The 20086-nt window shown below is 35.2% G+C and overlaps 1 protein-coding gene across 2 annotated transcripts in view; it reads right to left on the bottom strand.

Moving 5' to 3' along the window:
* The window catches only part of COL5A2 (collagen type V alpha 2 chain), a 102177-nt gene that overhangs the window by 22467 nt on the left and 59624 nt on the right, over window positions 1–20086 (bottom strand). For both annotated transcript variants that reach the window (XM_082763414.1, XM_082763415.1), the window contains exons 8-23: window positions 19334–19411; window positions 17751–17795; window positions 17172–17225; window positions 16502–16555; window positions 14939–14992; window positions 11988–12041; window positions 11220–11273; window positions 9870–9914; window positions 8540–8593; window positions 7664–7708; window positions 4676–4729; window positions 2822–2920; window positions 2322–2366; window positions 2118–2216; window positions 1623–1676; window positions 364–471 (exon numbers count right to left, since the gene is read on the bottom strand). In XM_082763414.1, the coding sequence (XP_082619540.1) occupies window positions 364–471; window positions 1623–1676; window positions 2118–2216; window positions 2322–2366; window positions 2822–2920; window positions 4676–4729; window positions 7664–7708; window positions 8540–8593; window positions 9870–9914; window positions 11220–11273; window positions 11988–12041; window positions 14939–14992; window positions 16502–16555; window positions 17172–17225; window positions 17751–17795; window positions 19334–19411 (996 nt within the window). The remainder of the gene's footprint in view (window positions 1–363; window positions 472–1622; window positions 1677–2117; window positions 2217–2321; window positions 2367–2821; window positions 2921–4675; window positions 4730–7663; window positions 7709–8539; window positions 8594–9869; window positions 9915–11219; window positions 11274–11987; window positions 12042–14938; window positions 14993–16501; window positions 16556–17171; window positions 17226–17750; window positions 17796–19333; window positions 19412–20086) is intronic.

Here is a 20086-nt window from a genome sequence, read left to right as displayed (position 1 = left end):
CTGAATTCACAAATTAGAATATCCACTGTAGAAGTAATACATACTGACATGGATTTCTTTCCCCAAAAATAGTACTAAGAAGTAAAATCGATTCAGGATGCAAAAAACATCTTCCCATATTTTTATATCCTGAGCTTCAGAGTATCATTTTCAAAGAGATTATAGTATGTTACAGAAGACAACATCCTAAAGTCAGTAATCTGCTACAGAACCAAGTCGTAGACATTATTTGACTACTGTTAGGAAAATAAAGTTTGGCCACACCTACAACCAAAGTCTATGAAAATTAATGGTTAGGTCAAGATCAAAAGCTTTTCAGATTGTCAGTGCCTCTCTCACAAGACATTCTTCTGGATTGCTTACCCTCTCTCCAACAGGACCTGGTGGACCTACTGACCCAGGATCACCTCGAGGGCCTCTTTTCCCTTCTTCACCTATAGGACCAATGGGACCCTGTGGACCTTGTGGACCCTATTAAAAGTAAAATATGTTTGAAAATTCATTGTTAAGCTCACCACCGCTCACATTGAAACAGATTATCTTCTAAACATTATAAACATTGCTTCCAAATAAAGGAGGAAAGAAAATATAGTTAAGGTTTTGATTCAGTTAAAAAACATAGCATTTCAGGATCAGTTTTTCTCTTTTTTCATTATTTATAAGCAAATTATTCAGTAAGAAGGTAATTATTCAGTAAGAATTAATTCACTATGAATTAATTGTACTTTAACTGTACAGTTTGTCTATACACTATTATTACTACTCTATTATTATTATTACAGTGCTTATTATAACAATCTGTTTTCTCAGAAATTATAATTTTTAATTTTATTTATTATGATCAATTGAACAGGTAGCAAAAGACTCAAAATCAATGACATTCTTGAAGAAATTCTCAAAGAAACAAGAATCCAGTCAGTGGTAAGGAAAACATTATTTTATCTGCACAGGTTTTTTGGTTGTTGCATGCTCACTTAAACTGGTGAGAAAGAAAAACTAAAGATAGATTGACAAACCAAACTGAACCCAACTTTGCGGAATTACTTTTCCTCCATAATTCATACGGTTACTGCATGAAATTAGCCATGTTCCCAAAGAATAATTCATAAATATTAGTTGTGGGATAAACAGCTATTCATACCATACAGGTATAGAGATATTTATATTATTTTAATAATTTGTATATATTCAGCTGCATAAGTATAAAGTGTATTAAGTGTATGTTTAAACAAATACTTTTTTATTATGATTAGCAAACAGATGTGTGTGCTTTTAAATGTTTTAAAAGAAACAAGTGGGATCCATTTCTTGTGTGATGAAGAAATTAGAATGAAGTAATTCTGACTGGTACAGAAACCTCAGTAGCTGATGGTTTCTCTGTCTTTGAGTTCTTTGAGGCCTATAAGGGGTGGGATATTTATAACATCGAAGGACCTGCTTTACCGTTCTTTTTCTACTGTCTAACCAGGTTCACTTTGGTTTGTCTTCCACAATAAGTATTTGACAAACAGAAGTAATCATGAGAAATAACATCAGAAATGTCTTGAAAACTGTACCAGTCTATTCCAAATACTCCTACAAGCCTCTGTGATTCCTTTTCGTTTTACAAAGCTTATACTTACTGGTTCACCTTTGGGTCCTGCTTCTCCCTTGAAACCTGGAACACCAGGGTCTCCCTGAAAAAAAAAAAGAAAAAAAATCCAACGATTAACACCTATAGAGATAAAACTCTGCATAAATAATTCGATCATTTTGGATTATGTGATGAAATAGAAAAGCATTCTCTAGTTTAGTAACTAGTTGTAGGTAATACAATAGGGTATTTTCAATGGTCTCTCCCTTTAGTGTGTTTATTGTGACATTTGCACAAAAACTTTAGTGAAAAATTTTAATTTGGGGAAATAACAGTTACTGTTTTTCAAAATTTATATAGACACACTTAGACTTCTAAGAAAGCCATAACAGTATTTTGGACTTGTAGAAGACTCACAAGATCTGACTCTCAGCATACTCATTAATTTATGTAATGGGTCCTTACTGCTAATCACCGTTTTAGTTTCATGGAGTGACACATTTGCTAGATATTGTAATTTCCATGGTAACTAAGCCATCATTACCGGCTGCCCTCGAATACCAGGTGGGCCAGTACTGCCTTGGGGTCCTGGGGAGCCAGGTGGACCTGATAAGCCAGGGGGGCCTCCAGTGCCAGGAGATCCCTACAAACAGAAATAACAGCATGGTAAAGAAAAATAATAATATATATAAGGAAATAAAATAAAGCCACTTATATAATTTCTTCAGCAAGCCATGTGACTACTTACGGTTGGGCCTTTAGCACCTGGGGAACCATCTGTCCCTTCAGTACCCTAAAAATAACACACAAATCATTAAAATTAATTTTAGTTAGGGAGAGATTGATAACAAAAGCAGAAGATAGCAATTTTCTGCACTTTACAAGAGCAGAAGATAAAGACTATTAAATAAATATATTAGCATAGGATCTGTTACTTGTGCAAATGTAAATAGTAACAAAGTGGGCAAGTTAATGTGACTTTTCATCTCCATATCTTCAGCTTTAAAGTAATTGTAGGATTGAGACTATACCACACTGCGCAACTTGAAGCTTTCCAAGCTTTTTTAATTGAATTATAAAAAGTTGTTTTGAACAAAAACAGAAAACAAATAAATGATACATTTTCTTTTCTGGAGAAAAAGTAATTTGGGCAAAACTAACTGTCTATCAAATGGGGTATTAAAATTCCCTATAAACAGTCAACATGCACACACTTAACTACTGAGGAACTCGATTTAATATACTTACTGGAAGACCTTGTGATCCAGCTGGGCCTTGTGGACCTGTTTCACCTCTTTGTCCTTGAGGGCCTTCAGGACCACGAGGACCTGTTGGACCTGCTTCTCCCTAAGACATCACAGAATAAAACAACTGGAGATTATTTTGATCTAAATAGTAGCACTTCAAAGTAACTAAGGAGGAATACTAGGTTCATAAGACAAAAACAACTCAGATCTTTAAATACTTCATTATCCTTAAAATATATTTTGACTCAATTCTGCATCAATGTGAACATAAAACTTCAAAACTACAAATGGATTTTTTTCTCAATGTATAAAAGGAAACTTTCTACAGAGAAGCAGCACTCTATACGGTGGCCTAAATCAGATCAGATATTTTAGACAGACATCCCTATCTAAAATCCCAGGACAGATTTGCAATTCAGAAGCTTTATTTTAGCTTTGTTACAAGCATTGACATGTGGGAGTAACATTTGGGTTTTTTTTGCACAGTACAAATTAACTTGCTGTTGCAGCACGATATTATATATTAAACAAACAAATATATATGCATACATGCAATACTCTGTAATACTCTGATTGTCACAGCTTATGCTGATCAGAGTATGATAGACCAAAAAAATTATCATTCCCAGCAAAGCCTTGCCAGGGTGGACTGGATCCTCCTCCAACAAAACAATTTCTTCTGAGATCTCCTTTGAATTTTATTTTTATTAAGGAAATCTGAATTTTGGAATTGATGTTATTAATATTGCATCTTCAGAACTCAAGTACACGTTTTCAACATGTAGTCTGCTTAGCTTGTGTAAGTTCAAAGCAGCTATTCCAATTTACACCATCTGATGGTCAAACTTGAAGGTAGCTCCTCCTTTTCAAAAGCTTTCGTTGATTCTTCACGTGACAGTTTCTCCAAATATTTATTTAGATATTTAGTACTGTTTAGCCATACCAAACCATTTCATGACATGCACTGAAAAGGCTTATTATTTTATTGTATATGTTATGTTAATACTATTATTAAGACTCGTTTCCAAAAAAAAAAAAAATGTTTCATGAATGTTGCCAGCTTTATGACAACACAAAACATCTGCTGAACTTGGCTACCTGGCTAATTGAAAAATAATTTTTTTTTTGTATAATTTTATCCTGTCATGTTTAAGAATTGGAAAGAAGCAACCAAGAGCAGTTGGGTGAAGGGCAACTGAAAGAAGTATAAGGAAACTGTATGAGTCATCTTTTCTATCTTTGCAGACTTATTCTCAAGACTAGGAAAAAATAATTGAGTAGTTTCTAGAAAAACAAGAGAGGAAATTCCCACAAACACAGCACCAGAACTAGTGAAAGTTTTCCATGTTAGCCCAATCACTCAGAACCACAAAAGTTTGAAATCATCATTTGAATTATTGCAATAATTGTGGTACATCTCTGTTGGGGTTTCAGGCATTTTTCATACCACTTTAGGTCATCTCAAAAACTTGTTGGCCAAAACTGGTCACCAGAAGGTGCTGCTTCCATATCAAGTCTTGGATTAGTCATCACAACTCAACTTGCAGAACTCATCTTGTTATTCTTTAAATAAACTGCACAAGATTTTGGGAGCACAGCATAACAGTTATCTTATTATCATCCTGTAGTGCAAGTTAAAGTGAAAACAAAAAAAAAACATTAATTGTGGTGAATTCCAATTATTTCATTTGACTCCTGATTTTCATCATCTTTCTCAAGAATATCAAGACTGATTTCACAGCAATTCTTATTGATCTGAGTACAGGTCATTATGGAAACACTACATAGTCCAGGGTGATTCTGTGTTGTTAAACATACTAAAAGGTAGTTTTATTTCATTTATTTAATTACTTACCTTTACACCAGGAGCACCTGGAAAACCTGGAGAACCAGTTATGCCAAGTGGACCCTGTAAAAGATAGACACAAACAATTCCACTGTTTAGATCATACAGATAAGTGTCTAATCAGTGGGCAAATATGGTTCTTGGATTACATATATTTTCATCATAAAATATTTTTCATAACAAAAAATATATTTTTTTTTTCTGAGAGATATACACAATTCTATGGAATTGTGATGTTTTAATAATATATTTACTGAATTGTAAGCAAATTTGCAGCTTGATTCAGCTATTAATGTGCAAATTGCAACATACACAAATGAAAATTATTATAGCAATTGTTTTTCAATTTTAGTTTTAATAAAGTCTTATTTTCTCTTTCTCGGTTTATATTACTGTGGTATGGCAAGGAAAAGATATTTGTTCAGTGATCACAATTTGTCCTGTAGAAGGTAGCCAAGGAGAGTTTCAATTCTTTTAAACATAAAACACTAACCTATAAAAAAGAGAAATACTAGTCACTTCTCCATTGAAACCATTGTGTTGCTAGACAAGATTTTTGAGGTGAACAATATGACCACTAATAATATAATTAAAGGCAACTGCATGTTCATGCTTCCTACTCTTCTCTTCCATTGAGATTCCCAAACTCACAACCAAATTCATTTGCAAACTTTAAAATGCAGGTTTTGTATCATGTTTTCAAGGCTATATAGACAAAGATGTACCGCAGGAAGTGTTTATTGCTTGGATTTTTTGTCCAGATATAGGCAGATATTTCTGGAAGAGAAGAAAACGCTCATTTATGGCATACCATGAAACACTATTCCATGCAGAGGTCATCTTCAGTTCCCAAAAGCAATACAGAGGAGTCTGACAGCTTGAGCAGACCACACTATTGATGTCACTACACTATTTCTAGTTCTAGAGTCAAATTCATGGTGCCTTGTACTGCAGAGCACATGTGCACCTTATGGTTGGGTATGGATGGTTGGGCAGCTGGACTTGCATTACATGGAAGACTGGCCAAAGTCACTAGACAGCAAACTGCAGATGTATATACTGTAACATACCTGCATGGTATGATGCTAACCCCGTTAAACAGAAAGGCTTCCTATAGAGGACCTTTGAATAAATTTATAAATCATTTCCCTTTCCATAATGCCTCTTGTGCTGAACAATATATTCAACAGACAAACATTTCTGCTGTATTTCTGCTGTAAACTCTGTGTGGCGGCACACAGTGGTTATAAGTATTCATTACAATTCTGGCTTCCCAGATGATTCCTCTCTTTTCCTGATTTTCGCTCTTTTTGTAAAATATGATGCATACTGTGAAAAAATGTTCCATTTAGTGAAGCTCTGCCGACAAACTTAATAAGAACAATTTGTACCAGCGAGTGTTAATTACAGACAACATTTCTGCCATGACCTCGCACTGGATTTCTACAGAACTGATGTAAGAGCTCAATAAGTATAATTCTGAAAACCTATGTCCCAGTTTATTGGCTCACAAATACACATCTGCCAAATCTCTCTGTCATTTCAAGGAGAATTCCAGAATTAGGGGAGACCACTGTACTGACTCAGATAACAATGCATTTCATTAACTCTTCCTCCAATAAGAAACATATGCATTAAGAATCAGTATCTCCCTTGTGACTCTGAATGGGAATTTACCAAAAATGTTAGTCAACCAATTATCATATCCAGTGAAGCTGAACTCATATTTTATGCCAAATAAAAATTTCAAGCTTCATGTAGAACGGCTTGCCTTTTAACTCTATTTTGCTTTCAGTACTGAAAAATCTTTTCACTGTTTCAAAGCTTCTTCTAGTAAGTTGCCCTTTTTTGTGATAATAACTGAGTTTTTAAGTCTTTAGATAAATACTTATCTGCTTCTATTCCAGTTACTTTTTTTTTTTTTTTAATAAATGAAGTTTGTCAGAAAAGTGTTCATTAAGATGACATATATAAAATAAATGTTTCTCAGGGCTTATATCACTATGAAACAAAGTCTCTACAGAATGAAATTTTAATTGTGGTCAGGTGTGTTTGGGGATTGGTTCATGATGGCTGCATCAACAGGCGGAAACTGTCAACTGCATCCCAGAAGAGATGCTTGCAAAACAAACATACACACAAACAAAACCCCACATTTTTAAGGTGTGAGTTGGCCTAGCACAAAGAGTATGAAATTGTCTTAAACTTCCGTTTGCAAAAGCAACACATAACTACTGAATAACTGTTAATAATCACACTGGCTTCCTCATACATTTGCTCGTGTGAATTGACTCAAATGCATCTTTCAAATGCACTGTCAAATTGCATCATAGGAACAAAACTATTACCATTTGGTATGCTAACACCCACACTTTAAAGTGCCACAGTCATATGCAGCTCAGTTGCAATTATGTCAGAACTTAAACAGTCATGCACAACAGGCTTTCTCAGTAAGACACTTTTTATCAATTTGGAAAATGTTCACAAACATGCTGCTGGTTCTTCAGTTCAATGTGTGACTGTCTATAATTAAAAGTCTGTCTTTTACATGTTTTGTAATGGATTAATTGCAAGTGTCAAGTTTTGCAATTGGTGAGTGCATTTTATCTTGCTGAGAATGGGTATAACCTCATTTGTCAACTTTGTATGTGAAGGAAGATAACCTGCAATTATAAACTGTTGTACATATCATTAAGACAATTATAGCCCTAAAACATGGATCCTACTTCATAAAAGCAGCAAAGCATCATCTCTCCAGGGAAGGTGCTGTATCCTACCCCTCTGCAAATTAAAACCGTTAGATGAAGTAAAATACAGAGCATTGTTTCTCAGCACTAAAGCTACAGTCAGTGCCAGAACCAGGAACCAATTACAGATATTATAGCGACACTTTCTTTTACCAGCGACTACCAACAGGCATTTGTTTCTTCTGGTGATGTCAAAAGGCAAGTGCTAAATATGAAGTGAAATAAAAATGTGATTAAGAAAGAAACTTACCATTGGCCCTGGCTTCCCAGGCATACCGTGCTGGCCACGTCCACCCTAAATATGAAAACAGAGAAACATTTGTAAGAACTTTTTTTTTTTTTTTTTTTTAAGTTGTGGTAACAGCCATACAGACTAAAGCATTCAAACAAATGCTGGATTACTTCTGGAAGAAATTATGCTTACTTTAAGTAAACGGATTTATCTACTAAATTCAGAGAGTACGATATTTTGACACTGTCATTGTATGGAACAATAGCAAATTGAGCAGAGAAATGTCATGGGGAGAAATGTAAGAAAAAAAAGCACAAGCTTTTTTTACACTAGATGTAAAGCAACAGAGAGAAATTTCTACTCAAATATGGTCTCATGTCAAGGCTAATCCCCCTTTTTGCTGAAAAGCAGAATAATTTTTAACAAGATTGCTTTCTTGCCTGGAGTTAAATGGTAATAGTTAATATAAATTGAAAGCCTAGATTTTCATTTTAATCTTGTTTCCAAACTTTTTTTTCTCTCTTTTTCAAAAGAAAAGCCATATTGTACAGAAATGAAGAAGAAATTTATGAATCTCAGAAATAAGCGGGAAATAAGTGGTGGGAGGATATTTGGATACTTGGGCAATTCTATCATGAGAAATTAACATGCAGCTAACATTGTCTTTTTAAAGTTGTTTTTGACTTTTGAAATATGCATTAATCATTTCACCCCAAAAACTCTGTCCAGTCTATACTTTCTTAAGCAGAAGTCACAATGGAAGTGACTAGCAGTCACACACACATGTGAGACAGAAAGAAAAAAAAAAAAAAAAAAAAAAAAAAAAAAAGCACATAAAGGCTAATGGCTTTAAAACAGACGAATTACAAGGAAACAGAATCAAGACCTACTTACAGGGGCACCCTGTGGTCCAATTCGACCTCTCTCTCCTGGCATTCCTCTAGGTCCCTTGAAGAGAGAATTAAAATAAATAAATAAAATCAGCATTCAAGAGCCATCATTGTAGAATAACAAAAAGTAGAAAACACAGCTCACTTGATTTTTCCTCCATAGCAGAGGGGATGCTCCCGCTCCCCTCCCCATCCCACCCCCCTCTTTTTAATCCATCTTTTTCAGTTCTTTTTACTTTTTCTTCAAAAGCCTTGACTTTACTTTTCCTTCAAAGAAGTTCTGCACTGTATTACTCTTCAGCACTTTTCTGTTCCATCTTCTTTATGTGTTTGTAACAAGAACATGATTAGTTTCACTGAGACTACAAGCACAATAAGAACAGGCGATGTGAACGATGGTTGCAAAAACCAAGGGCTGTGTTTTTTGCCTCCTGTAATTGTTCCTTATCTTGTTCTATGGCAGGAAAGTAGTAGCAGCTTACATAAATCCTTGCAGCCTCACAGGCTTGCCCAGTGGAAATTTAATAGACTGCAATTTCTCTTTTCCTGCTCCAACAGTATTTCTCATTTTAAACACATTAGAATAAATTCTATATACACTCACTAGGGTCAACAATGCAATCTCATTTACTATGACTCATTCACAAACTAGGTTCCACTTCAGGGACATTGCATTCTGCCTGACACAAGATAGTGCTTCACAGAGATGCCATTAACTGATACCAGACAGGTGCTTTACATCTGTAAGCACTGCTGAAAGTGGATTTTTGAAATGTTATACTGCTTACAGTTTTCCAAAATGACATCTGAATGAAATCTACTCTGAGAAAAAGTTTATCTATTTTTATGCCACACATGCTTATCCTCACCATAATCTCATAACCTCCCAAATCCTCTCTGTGATTTTCTTACTTAGTGCATCTCTGATCTAAATTATTCCATTTCTATCACAGAATGTGATAGTCTAATCCATACGAAGCATCAACACACTGGAGGGGGGAAAAAAAAAAAAAAAAAAAGCAGAAGAATGTAGTTACCCCTAAATTTCCGTGCATTGGCAAACAACTACCAAACCTACATTCAAATTTCTGTTAAAATCTTCCAATTTATCATAATTATTTGTGTGCCTGTGAATTGCCAGGAAAAACAACTTATAATGGACTAAAACTACTCTTAGTACAATAGAAAACAAAGCCATAATAAGGAGAAAACTCAGCCTCAAGACATCAAGTACAGATCTCAAAACCATAAAATTCCTGCATGCACTACTGGCAACAACATGAACAATCTTAAAAACAGTTCTATAAGTAATATCCACTACATGTGACACTCACTAGAGGACCCGTTGCACCCATGGCACCTGTTGGTCCAGATTCCCCCTAGAAAGTGAAATGAAACGACACAGTTAGAGGGAACAGGTTATAAGATAAGAGAGCTACATGTCTCATTCCCTTCCTCTGCACTTATGTTAGACCTAAGAGGTAGATTTGCATAGTTGTTTGTGCACATCACACCTACTCCGAGGGCATCATTTCATATAACCTTGGTATACAGGAAACACTGTCATCTTCTTCTCCCCTGGTGTTCCCATCTCTCTCTTTCATTTTCATTTCATTCATCAATTAATGGGGTATTGTCAAGTCCGATGTTTCAGCTCTTGTTGCATCCACAGAAAGTGGTAGACAGTCTTAGCAAAGAAATCTCATCTTAGACAAGCTTTCAACTCCTGATTTCACATTTAATTTTACATTTGTGGAAGATTCCCTTCATTTACTACATTTTTAATCTGAAGGAATAGGTTTAGCCCATCTATGATTATCATCTTCAGCAAACCAAAATGTTTCAGTATTGGTACTGATTAGCATGGAAAATCCTGAAAAAAAAAATTTCTATGCTCTATTAAAATAAATTTTAGTCCATCTTGAAAATATTGAATGCAGCTGGCTATCCCGTGTTGTCACTGCTTTGAGCCAAAGTAGTAAAGGTGATCATCAGTGAGGGTCAAAAATACTACGAGAATAAAATTGTTATGTGAGAAATATTTGGTTTGATAAACTCTGCTCTCCTCTGCAACATCTGCTTCTTTTAAGCCAATCTAGTTTAAACCTACTATGGTAACCTAAAAGAAGAAAGTTAGGATTTAATTGCTTTATTTTATTAACTACAGAAAATATTAGAAAACTGTCCTCGCTCTGTTTTAACTTTGTCTGACACTGAGGATTTCCAAGGGAATTCAGAAAGCAATGGAACAGTCTCTCAACCAGTTCCCACAAAACCAACAAGAACCATATACTAGCCAAGCAGCAATGTGTATGGGCTCTTTGCTAACAGAATTTACTGTCTTCAACACCGCGTAGGTGTCACAGAGAGACCTTAGTTAATTCACCTCATGATACTCTACAGGACTAAAACTGAGCCCCAAGTGAAACTGTGACCAGCAGTTCACTCAAACTCTCTCTTCCTGTACAGAGCCCAGACATGCCAGTTTATAATATTTGATGTGGATTGAACACACAACAAAAACAGGCAATTCCATATAGCCTCTCCAAGAAAAATGTAACTCCGTGCAAGTACCACTCATAGGAGAGGTTACAAAGCTTTGTTCTAAAGATCTATTACCTTTCACTATTTTGGCATTTCAGAAGCCATGCTTAAGTGTTTAGTTCCTTGAGTGATGGAAATACCTTTGCTCCAGCTGCTCCAATTTCACCTTTTGGACCGTCAAGTCCTTTCAATCCCTGTAAATGGAAAGATTATATTGGTATACACACACACAAAAAGCTTCTACTATTGTTAAAATAATTCGATGTTAAAGCCTTAAGAATGGACCTGAGGTGGCAAGAGCAAGAAAGAAGGGGGAAAAAATAAAAAACAGATGGAAAAGGGGGAAAAGTTTCTAAATTTTTTCTAAATGGAAACCATTTGTACAAGGTACATTTCCTTGGATTTAGTTTCCTTTTTAAAACAAGAGTTTAAAAAAAAAAAAAATCCTAAAACAACAGGGATGAGGCTCTGAGCCATAGGAAACCTATTTATTCCTCCCTGAAGTAAAGTTCTGGCCAGAAAACTCAGTAATTTGTAATCAGTCCATCTTGCAAACATATCCACCTCTCGAGTTCCCCACCCTACCACAAGACTTGCCAACAAAGTGAGAGAACTGTCAGGTTTGTGCCTCCTGAAGCTTGGCAGGACTCACGCAGGCTTCTTCCAGATTCCCAGAACATTTGAAAATAAAGTGAAGACACAAGAATATAACACGGAGGTCAGCTTAGCTGGGAATAGCGCTGATTTTCTGCAAGGCCCTCTTTCTCTCTAATGGCAGTGTTTCTGCTGTGATTGGCAGGACTAACAGTGTAGTCAAATTCACCACAAATACAAACCAAGCTGAATGTCTTTGCACTGAAATTGTCTTGAAACGTTATGAATAAGGAGAGGGAAACCTTGTTTCTTACCCTGTGACCCTTAAGACCTGGAAGACCTGGAGCACCAGGAAAGCCTCGAGGCCCCTAAGTAGAAAAAAGGAGGAAAAACAAGAACAACAAAAGTAAAACACCGATTTCTGCAGATAATCCCAGTAATAATGTTGCTAACAGGGAACACAGTAGTAACATTAATAACGATATTCTTAATACTCCTTCAGCTTGGTGAATAATACAGCCAAATAGAGAATTTGAGAGGATCACAGATAATACAACATAACATCCTATGAAGCTAGACAATCCTCGTGTTATATGTTTTTTCACTGATACCAAAAGTTTTATAGCTTACATTGGTGTATGATCGAACGTTAAATTTCAACAAAAGTAATGAAAAAAAACACAATGCTAGATCAAGTTTTGAAGCTTTATATGGAGAATCCTTAATTAAACAGAAGTCAAAAATCAGTTATCGTTTAACATAAAACAGAAACTGAAGCCAAACTGCTAACTGTACATGTTATATCAGAATATATCAGACAGATAGCATGACAAACAGCAATGAAAACATACCTAGCATTTAAACCAAAGTTGCCTTGATCTTTAATTTCTACCAAATTTCAGGATTTCTCTTTCAGGAAAGGTTAAGTAACGAAAGGGACTTTTTCACTTCAATGGCAGCTGGGCATTTCCACCTCCCCCAGCTCTCCACAGCTGTATGGACCTACAACTCATTCCTTGTCCATTTACAGGTTTTTCAAAGAATTTCTTATATTCATTCTTTTAATAAGCAAAAAACATGTACCAGAAGGAGCCTCTCAAACCTATCTAGGAAACCAACACCAGAGATTAACTTTCTCTGCTTTGAGAGGACTTCACTCCCTGTGTGGTCTCATTGCAACCAAGGGCACTTCAGTCATGATTTTCTATTCAAGAAAGCCCATCGGTATCTTGCTTAGTGAAAATAATAAAAACTGAGTGCCTCTCAACCAAAATTTTCAAAAATAGCATATTTCATGCATTTTGGAATACCGAAAACTCATAAAGATATATAATAGAAAATGAAGCACCATGAAGTAACTTTGAAAAAGAACATCTAAGACCTCAGCATGAGAGAAAAGCACTTTATATATGCTCAAGCTGTTTCCTTGTTAGCATTAAGAAATGTAAGAAAGGGCTTTGTTACAAAGGTCTTTCCCATAGTCAATTATGTGGATAATATCTGATCACAAGGTTCAGTTGGAAATTACTCCAGAATCTACAGATTCCTAAAGGACAAATTACTTCATAAAGGTATGAATTTTCTGAAACAAGTAGGCTGGATTGCTTGAAGTTTCTTATACTCAGTGAGTTTCAGTGAAGGACAATCTCTGTCATTGTACAAAGCCTAGCATGTAAATTTGAAATTGTACAAATTATGCTTCTTTAGACAGAATAGAGCCCATAAAAACAATTTATTCGAGCTGTGCTCAAGCAGGGGTATATGTATATCATCTTATACAACCAGAGCAATCAAATGAAGCACACATATGGGACAAGTCCCATAAGCAGGCAAATCCTGCCCAAGGGGAAATACTCATCAGACATACCTGTAGAAGTCTATGAGGCTTGTCATTGATCAAGGCATTACACACTTCTCTGACATACCATCTGTGTAATCAATGCTGTTCTATCTGATATTGTGCAATTGCAGCAAACTCTTAGTTGATTTTTGTGGGTGTGCAGTAAAAATAACTCTTTCCTTCATTCAAAAGTCTTTTGATTTTAAAGAGAACACAAATCCTATTCTCTAGTAGCTTGTCATTGTAGAAAGAACCTGCAAATCTGTTAAACTAGATTTATCATGAGCAAAGGGAGAAATACTGTCTGAAGTTACTAGCTAAAAATTCCCAGTGCTTCAGTCCTTCAGGATGCTTTTACTATACCCTACTCTCCACAGTATCCTCGGTTGAGTGCACATGTAACTATGTTCTCTCAAATCAACTTTTCCCAAGATTTTATTAGAGGCTTTAAATGCAGATGATGTTCAATAGCATGCACTATTCTAAAAACATATGAAGTGAAGATGATTTTATTGAGCAAAAATAAAACAGCTTGATCTGAACAGAACACTCTGCAGACTACATTAGCCTCAAGCAGCTTACAAAACACTGTCTTTGTGTTTTATAAAAGCTTTGGAGGGAAGCTTAGGAAAAAATGCTGCCTCATTAAAAGATCATTTCTTTCTCTCTCTAAGAGCTCATATCTCCCGTTGCTAACAAAATTACCAGGCAAAAGCTGTATGCTTGAAAGAAAAGGAGGCAGCTTAAGAGATGATGTGTATCAAGTGGCTTCCGTTCTGAGATGTATCTGTCCCCTTTTTGGCCACACTACAGCTCCCTTCAAGGTGCAGAAATGGGACAAACAAAAGCAGAATTCATAATATGAACCAAAATTCTATGTGATGATAATGACATTTTAGACATAACTGCTTTCTCTTATTTCTAAAGTTAAACGTTATGAGTACCCTCTGCACTATAAATACATGTACCTACTATTTGGAAATCCTTTAATCGCTTTTTCATACTGAAAATAAATTTTATTTATAGTTACAATACCATTCCTTCTTTCCCTGTCCCTCAGACTGACTGTTTGAAAGATAGACACTGCCACCGTAACCTGACATCACTTTATATTCTCTCAGCACTGTTTGCACATGACTGTGAAATACTGGGAACTGTACAACTTGCATGCACTGTCATCTGTTTTATGCACATTTCATCTATGAAATAGTTGAAACATGCACCTATAAAACAACTCTCAACATTAACACAAGGGCCATTGAATCGCTTATTTGTTTTTTAGCTATTACACTGATCAGGATCATTAGAGTTAGCTGACACAAGTACTTCAGAAACTGAAAGGGCAAGCTTTGCACTTACTGTTAAAACAGATACCGGTGACACAATTATTATTATTTACTAAAATGTAAATAATTATGTTCTTACTGGAGATCCTGGGAATCCAGGCTCACCAGATTGTCCTGGTCTACCGGGTTCACCCTAAGGAAAAAAAAAAAAAAAAGAACATATGAAAATAGCAAATATAGTAAATAAAATTATCTTACCATTTTCTATTCAAACAAATAATGATATTCAAATGTCCTATGTCAGCACATCAGTATTATAAATTTTCTCTTTACTGTAACAACGTCAATGACATAAATCAAATGCACACTTGACTAACAATGTGCATTAGGCATGTTAATTTAAAAAATGTATTGAACAAAGAATTGTGGAAACTGAAGATTGAGTCCAAAATGCCTCTCAGCATCACAAGGTGGCGCTGCAATGTGGTTTTCCTGGGAATTAACCAGGCAAACTTTTGCCATCACTTTGCTGACAAATTAATTTAAATTTCATTACAAGCAGCAATCTAAAACCGTTTGCATTATAGCTCATTACTTCTACTCAAAATCTGTTTTAAAATGGGTATAATTCAATTCTAAGTCAGTAACTATTTTCTCCATGATGCAATAGGAAATAAAATGTGGTAGAACTAAACAAGCATATTTTAAGAACTATTCAAAGTCTTCCACAGCCACAACCAAATATTCCTTTATGTGAATCAGTTAATTCAAATACTTCCAGAACACTGGACTGCAGGAATATGAAAGGCTTCAGAAAAACAGTTTCTGGACAGAGACACAGTAAATCACATCACAGATGCAATTAAAGTGCCCCATACAAACATAAATGGAAATGGAGCAAGTTCTTCAAGTAGTATTGAGATTTAGTTTCAGTGCATTGAGAATTGAGAATAAACTGTTTCCAAAGATTCTTATGACTTCTTGTACAGTTTACAGGAAAGCAAAGATTACAGAAACTATGGTGATTTCTACATTAAATCATCTGGCTCCTTCAGGTTTCATCTCACATCTCAGTAACAATTTACAACTCAGATAGATTTAACATGCTTTGCAAACAAAGAATATATGTCTAATGGAAAAATCTTAGGTTACTGTTGTGCATTACATATATATTTATGTATATCTGTGTATTGTACATGTAATATAAATATACATGTATACATAGTCATAAAATCAGTTATGGATATAATAAACTATTAAGTTTTTATATAGTAAAATTTTATTGTCCTGATCTGGGTAAATGTTATCATTACAGTTGTTCTAGCTCATCACGTGATCCCAAAGAGAGGAGGTGCTGCAAATTGCTCCCTAGTAACTGCTGCATACAGTCAAGCATGTATCAAGGTTGATTTCAAGATAGATATCTTAATTGAAGAACTGGCTGAGGCAAGAAACAATAAAAACACAGTGTTTAAACCACAGGTATCATGGTAACATGTAACGAGAAGAAAGGATATTCTGGAAAATATCCATTCCTACGGTTATTGTTATAATACTGCAATAATGAGAAGTATGATTACAAAGAAAAGGAAGTAGAAAAGAGTAGCTGTGACAGGCACATCTGCTGGTTAGTCATTGTCTCAAAGAAGCCAATATTTGTTTTATTAAAAATAAAACAAGAAAAGAAGAATAACAAACTTACATCTTCACCAGGTTTGCCTGGAGGTCCTTCTGGACCGCGAGAACCAACTGGACCCTAAGGAATAAATATATTTGTTGAGAAGTCAGTTTAGACATCACTAAAATCGCTCCGTCTGAAAGTCTTGCTTTACAAAAATAAGTGTAGAGAAAGGATGACTTTATGCCAAAACATGCTTGTTAAATACTGTGGTGCTCTTTCTAACCACCCTGTCCCTAAGAAACCAGCATTAAGTTATATAAGAATGGAGGATGGATTCTTCAGGAGAAAAAATAAATAAAAAACAGTTGTTTTTATTCCCATATTGTCTCTCACTTTTACCTTTGGTCATTATATCAATTCCCAAAATAAAGAGAATATTTTAATCTTCCTTTGTGTGATAGCAACACCTAGTAGCTACAGTGTTAGTGCTTAATCATCCTCAGGCCTGTGGTGGCAAAGTAATAATGATTGCTTATAATAATCATAATTATCATTCAGCTACAAAACAATTCAAATTCACTGATACATGGCAATATGCTTTGAACCCCTCAACTCTTGACTAAGTAGTAGTTAATTGATAGCTTTGCTTGAGACAACATGAAGAAAAAAAAAAATAAACTTCTAAAATAAGGAGGTATAATAAACGGTTTACTATTTTATTGTAGAAGTGTTTGTGTTTATTTTGCCTTACCATAGGTCCTGGATCTCCAGGTTCACCAGGTGGGCCTGTGGGGCCAGCACCGCCCTAAAATTAGTGACATAAGTACAATTAAAAATTCCAAAAAGCAAACATGAAAGGATGTAAATTAAAATCCACGATCAGGAAAACAACAGATCATGGAACAGTCTGGATTCTAATTCAGAAGCAATTCACTCTGCAAGACAAGTGGAAGGTAGATGCTAAGATCTAAAGCTTGAGGGATAAGTCATCAGCCATACTTAAAACCCACTGGACACTAACACCATCCTAATACTGAAAACACCTGAACAGACACCATTTTCATTACTGTTTACTCATTAAAAGATGTGTGCTGGATTTAAACTTTTTTAAGTGTCTAATTAATTGTTCTTTCCAAGTTAATTTCTGTCTATAGAGTACATCTGGAACAGAGTTCGAGAGCAGTATATTTAGGTTCACATCTAGATGAAGATGCATTCAGCCATTCTTGAAGAAAGACACGGCTCAGAGCTGAGTTCTACATATACAAGTCACTATGTGATTTGTCTTTTTTGGCCAATTATCTTAAATCCCATGATATGAAACACTTACTTGTTTTCCTTGGAGACCTTGAGGACCTCTTGGACCCACTGGACCCTATCAAAACCATAAATAGTTACACACTGAAAATCACGCTTCCCTAAGTAATTTTCATTCTGCACTGACAGCAAAAATTTCCTTATAATGCATAACTGTATTGAAAAAAATGTAAGACTACAGGTACAGTTGGAGAGAAGAGTCTCCCCTTGAATTGAACGTCATTACTTAGATTAATCTAATAATGGAATTAATGTCAAAATAAACTCATACTGCTGTTCTTGGCCATGAGCAGGAACAAGCAGCAATGGAAGGATGCATTTTCATGAACCACACAAAATACCAGAACAGCTTCCAAGTGGTTGATGTTCGTTACAGAAAATTCTCCTTTACATTTTCATGGTATTTTTAGAAAAATCTCATGCTTCATTGTAACTTGTACTATGAAGTAAAAATAATCCTGAAAGTAATGCTTTTCCTTCTAGCAACACAAAAAAAATATATAGTGGGCAATAACTTGCATTTTGACAGAGGTCATCTTTAACACACAGTTCATTCATTTTTACAAATTTTTACCTTGCATTTTAAATCCTTTTTGCAAACCAAATGCTAAAGAATTACTCATAGGCCATTTAAAAGTTCCAATTAAGAATAAAACCAAAACACAGTGGATCAGCTGAATGACAGTCAGTTACTGAATTTTACTGAGAACCTTTCAAAGAGTGTTAAAACAGTTCGAAGTTTACTGGTGGGGACTTGGATGGATAAGACACAGGTAGGAAAACTCATGGACAATGCAATTACTGAAGGACAATTTCCTCGAGAAAGAATGCTAAAAAATAAAGGGGGGAATGGTTAAAAAAAAAATGCTAACAGTATCTTCACAACATGGTAAATATACGTAGTACACATAGTAAAAAGTAAAAACTTAAAAATTAAGCAAAAGAGTTCAGACAGAGACAGCTTAGTGTGGCAAAATGTTTCTCACAGAAGGTAAAAATATATATATATATTCCATGTTACCACTGTTCTTACTACGCTAAAAGCAAAGGGCATATCTAAACAGTGAGAGATTTCAATCATAAAACTGGACTCATTGGATAAAGAGAATGTCCATCTTAAAATAATAAGCTCACAGATGGTTTCAGAAATACTCTTTAAAATTGCTACCAAAAATAACTATCTTTGATGTCACAACATGAAAAAGAGCCTTCAAAGTTACATATTTGTTTGTTCTGCTTTGCATTATACCTGATGCTCTGCAGTTCCTCTGCAGTGACTCAAGAAATGAGAAAATCTAAAGTTTTTTTTTGGTTTGTTTTGTTTGTTTGCTTGTTTTTCCATACCTAATTGGTAATAGCTGCTGTATTTCAGGAGGAGAGACAAAAAGGAGGGACAAAAAGCTTTCACTATAACCAAAGAACCTTTTTTCATTGTTTTCAGATACTATGCAAAACTACACAAGAAAATTCTGTATATTCAGGTTCTAGATAGTTAGACAGTTCAGGACTATTAGGAAGTTGAGGAGAATTCTTTTGGTTTTTGTATATGCGCTTCACTTCAGATTTTTCTACAGTACAGGGCTAATCTGGTCTTACCACTGCACCAGGCATCAGTCCCATCTGACTACCAAGTCCAGATTTTTCATCCAGTCCTGCCATCTGAGCTGCAAATGGCTGAAAAAAATATGATGGGTGATTTTAGGTGTTGGTCACATTGATGATTCACAAGGCAAAATTCTATGCAACTCTTCATTACTTACATTAGCTTTGCAGCACTAACAAGTAAATTCTTGTTTCAATCAGTAAAATAAAAGTCTTCTTTCCTATACATTTGACGTGGTCTAAAGAATCAAAAAACAGTCAAATGCATCATGTTGTCTGCTTACTATTCTGACTCTACACCCACTTTAATAATAAACGAACATGAAGATGACCTAGATAGAGGAAAGCTTCCCAAGAAAATAATTAGATTTCTTTCACTGCCCTCCAATATGAATCACACCTTAGCTTCACCTGCAATATTACTTCATTTCTTCTAAGACTGATTTGTTTTCACTTACTGTGCTTCAAGTTTAGAAACATCTGAAGTTAAATGAAAATGTAGCCAATTTTATGATTGCATATCAGTATTTTGACTGTGCTGCCCTTAACCAGCAAAGTTGAAGGCCACTGCTGTTCATTCATGATAATTTGCAGCGACAAATGAGTTAGAGCAAAGAGAACTCTCAGACATCCTTCCATTTTCGTGCTTGCAGATGTAGTTGAAATCAACAGTTTTATTTTGTTTGGTTCAGAGACAGTTCCTCGCTCATGGCAGGTCAGAGCTTAAAATGTCTGAGAACAACCTAC

This window comes from Aythya marila (assembly GCF_965140915.1).
Source record: "Aythya marila genome assembly, chromosome: 6".
Classification (NCBI taxonomy): Eukaryota; Metazoa; Chordata; class Aves; order Anseriformes; family Anatidae; genus Aythya; species Aythya marila.
This window is presented reverse-complemented; position numbering and strand designations above follow the sequence as displayed.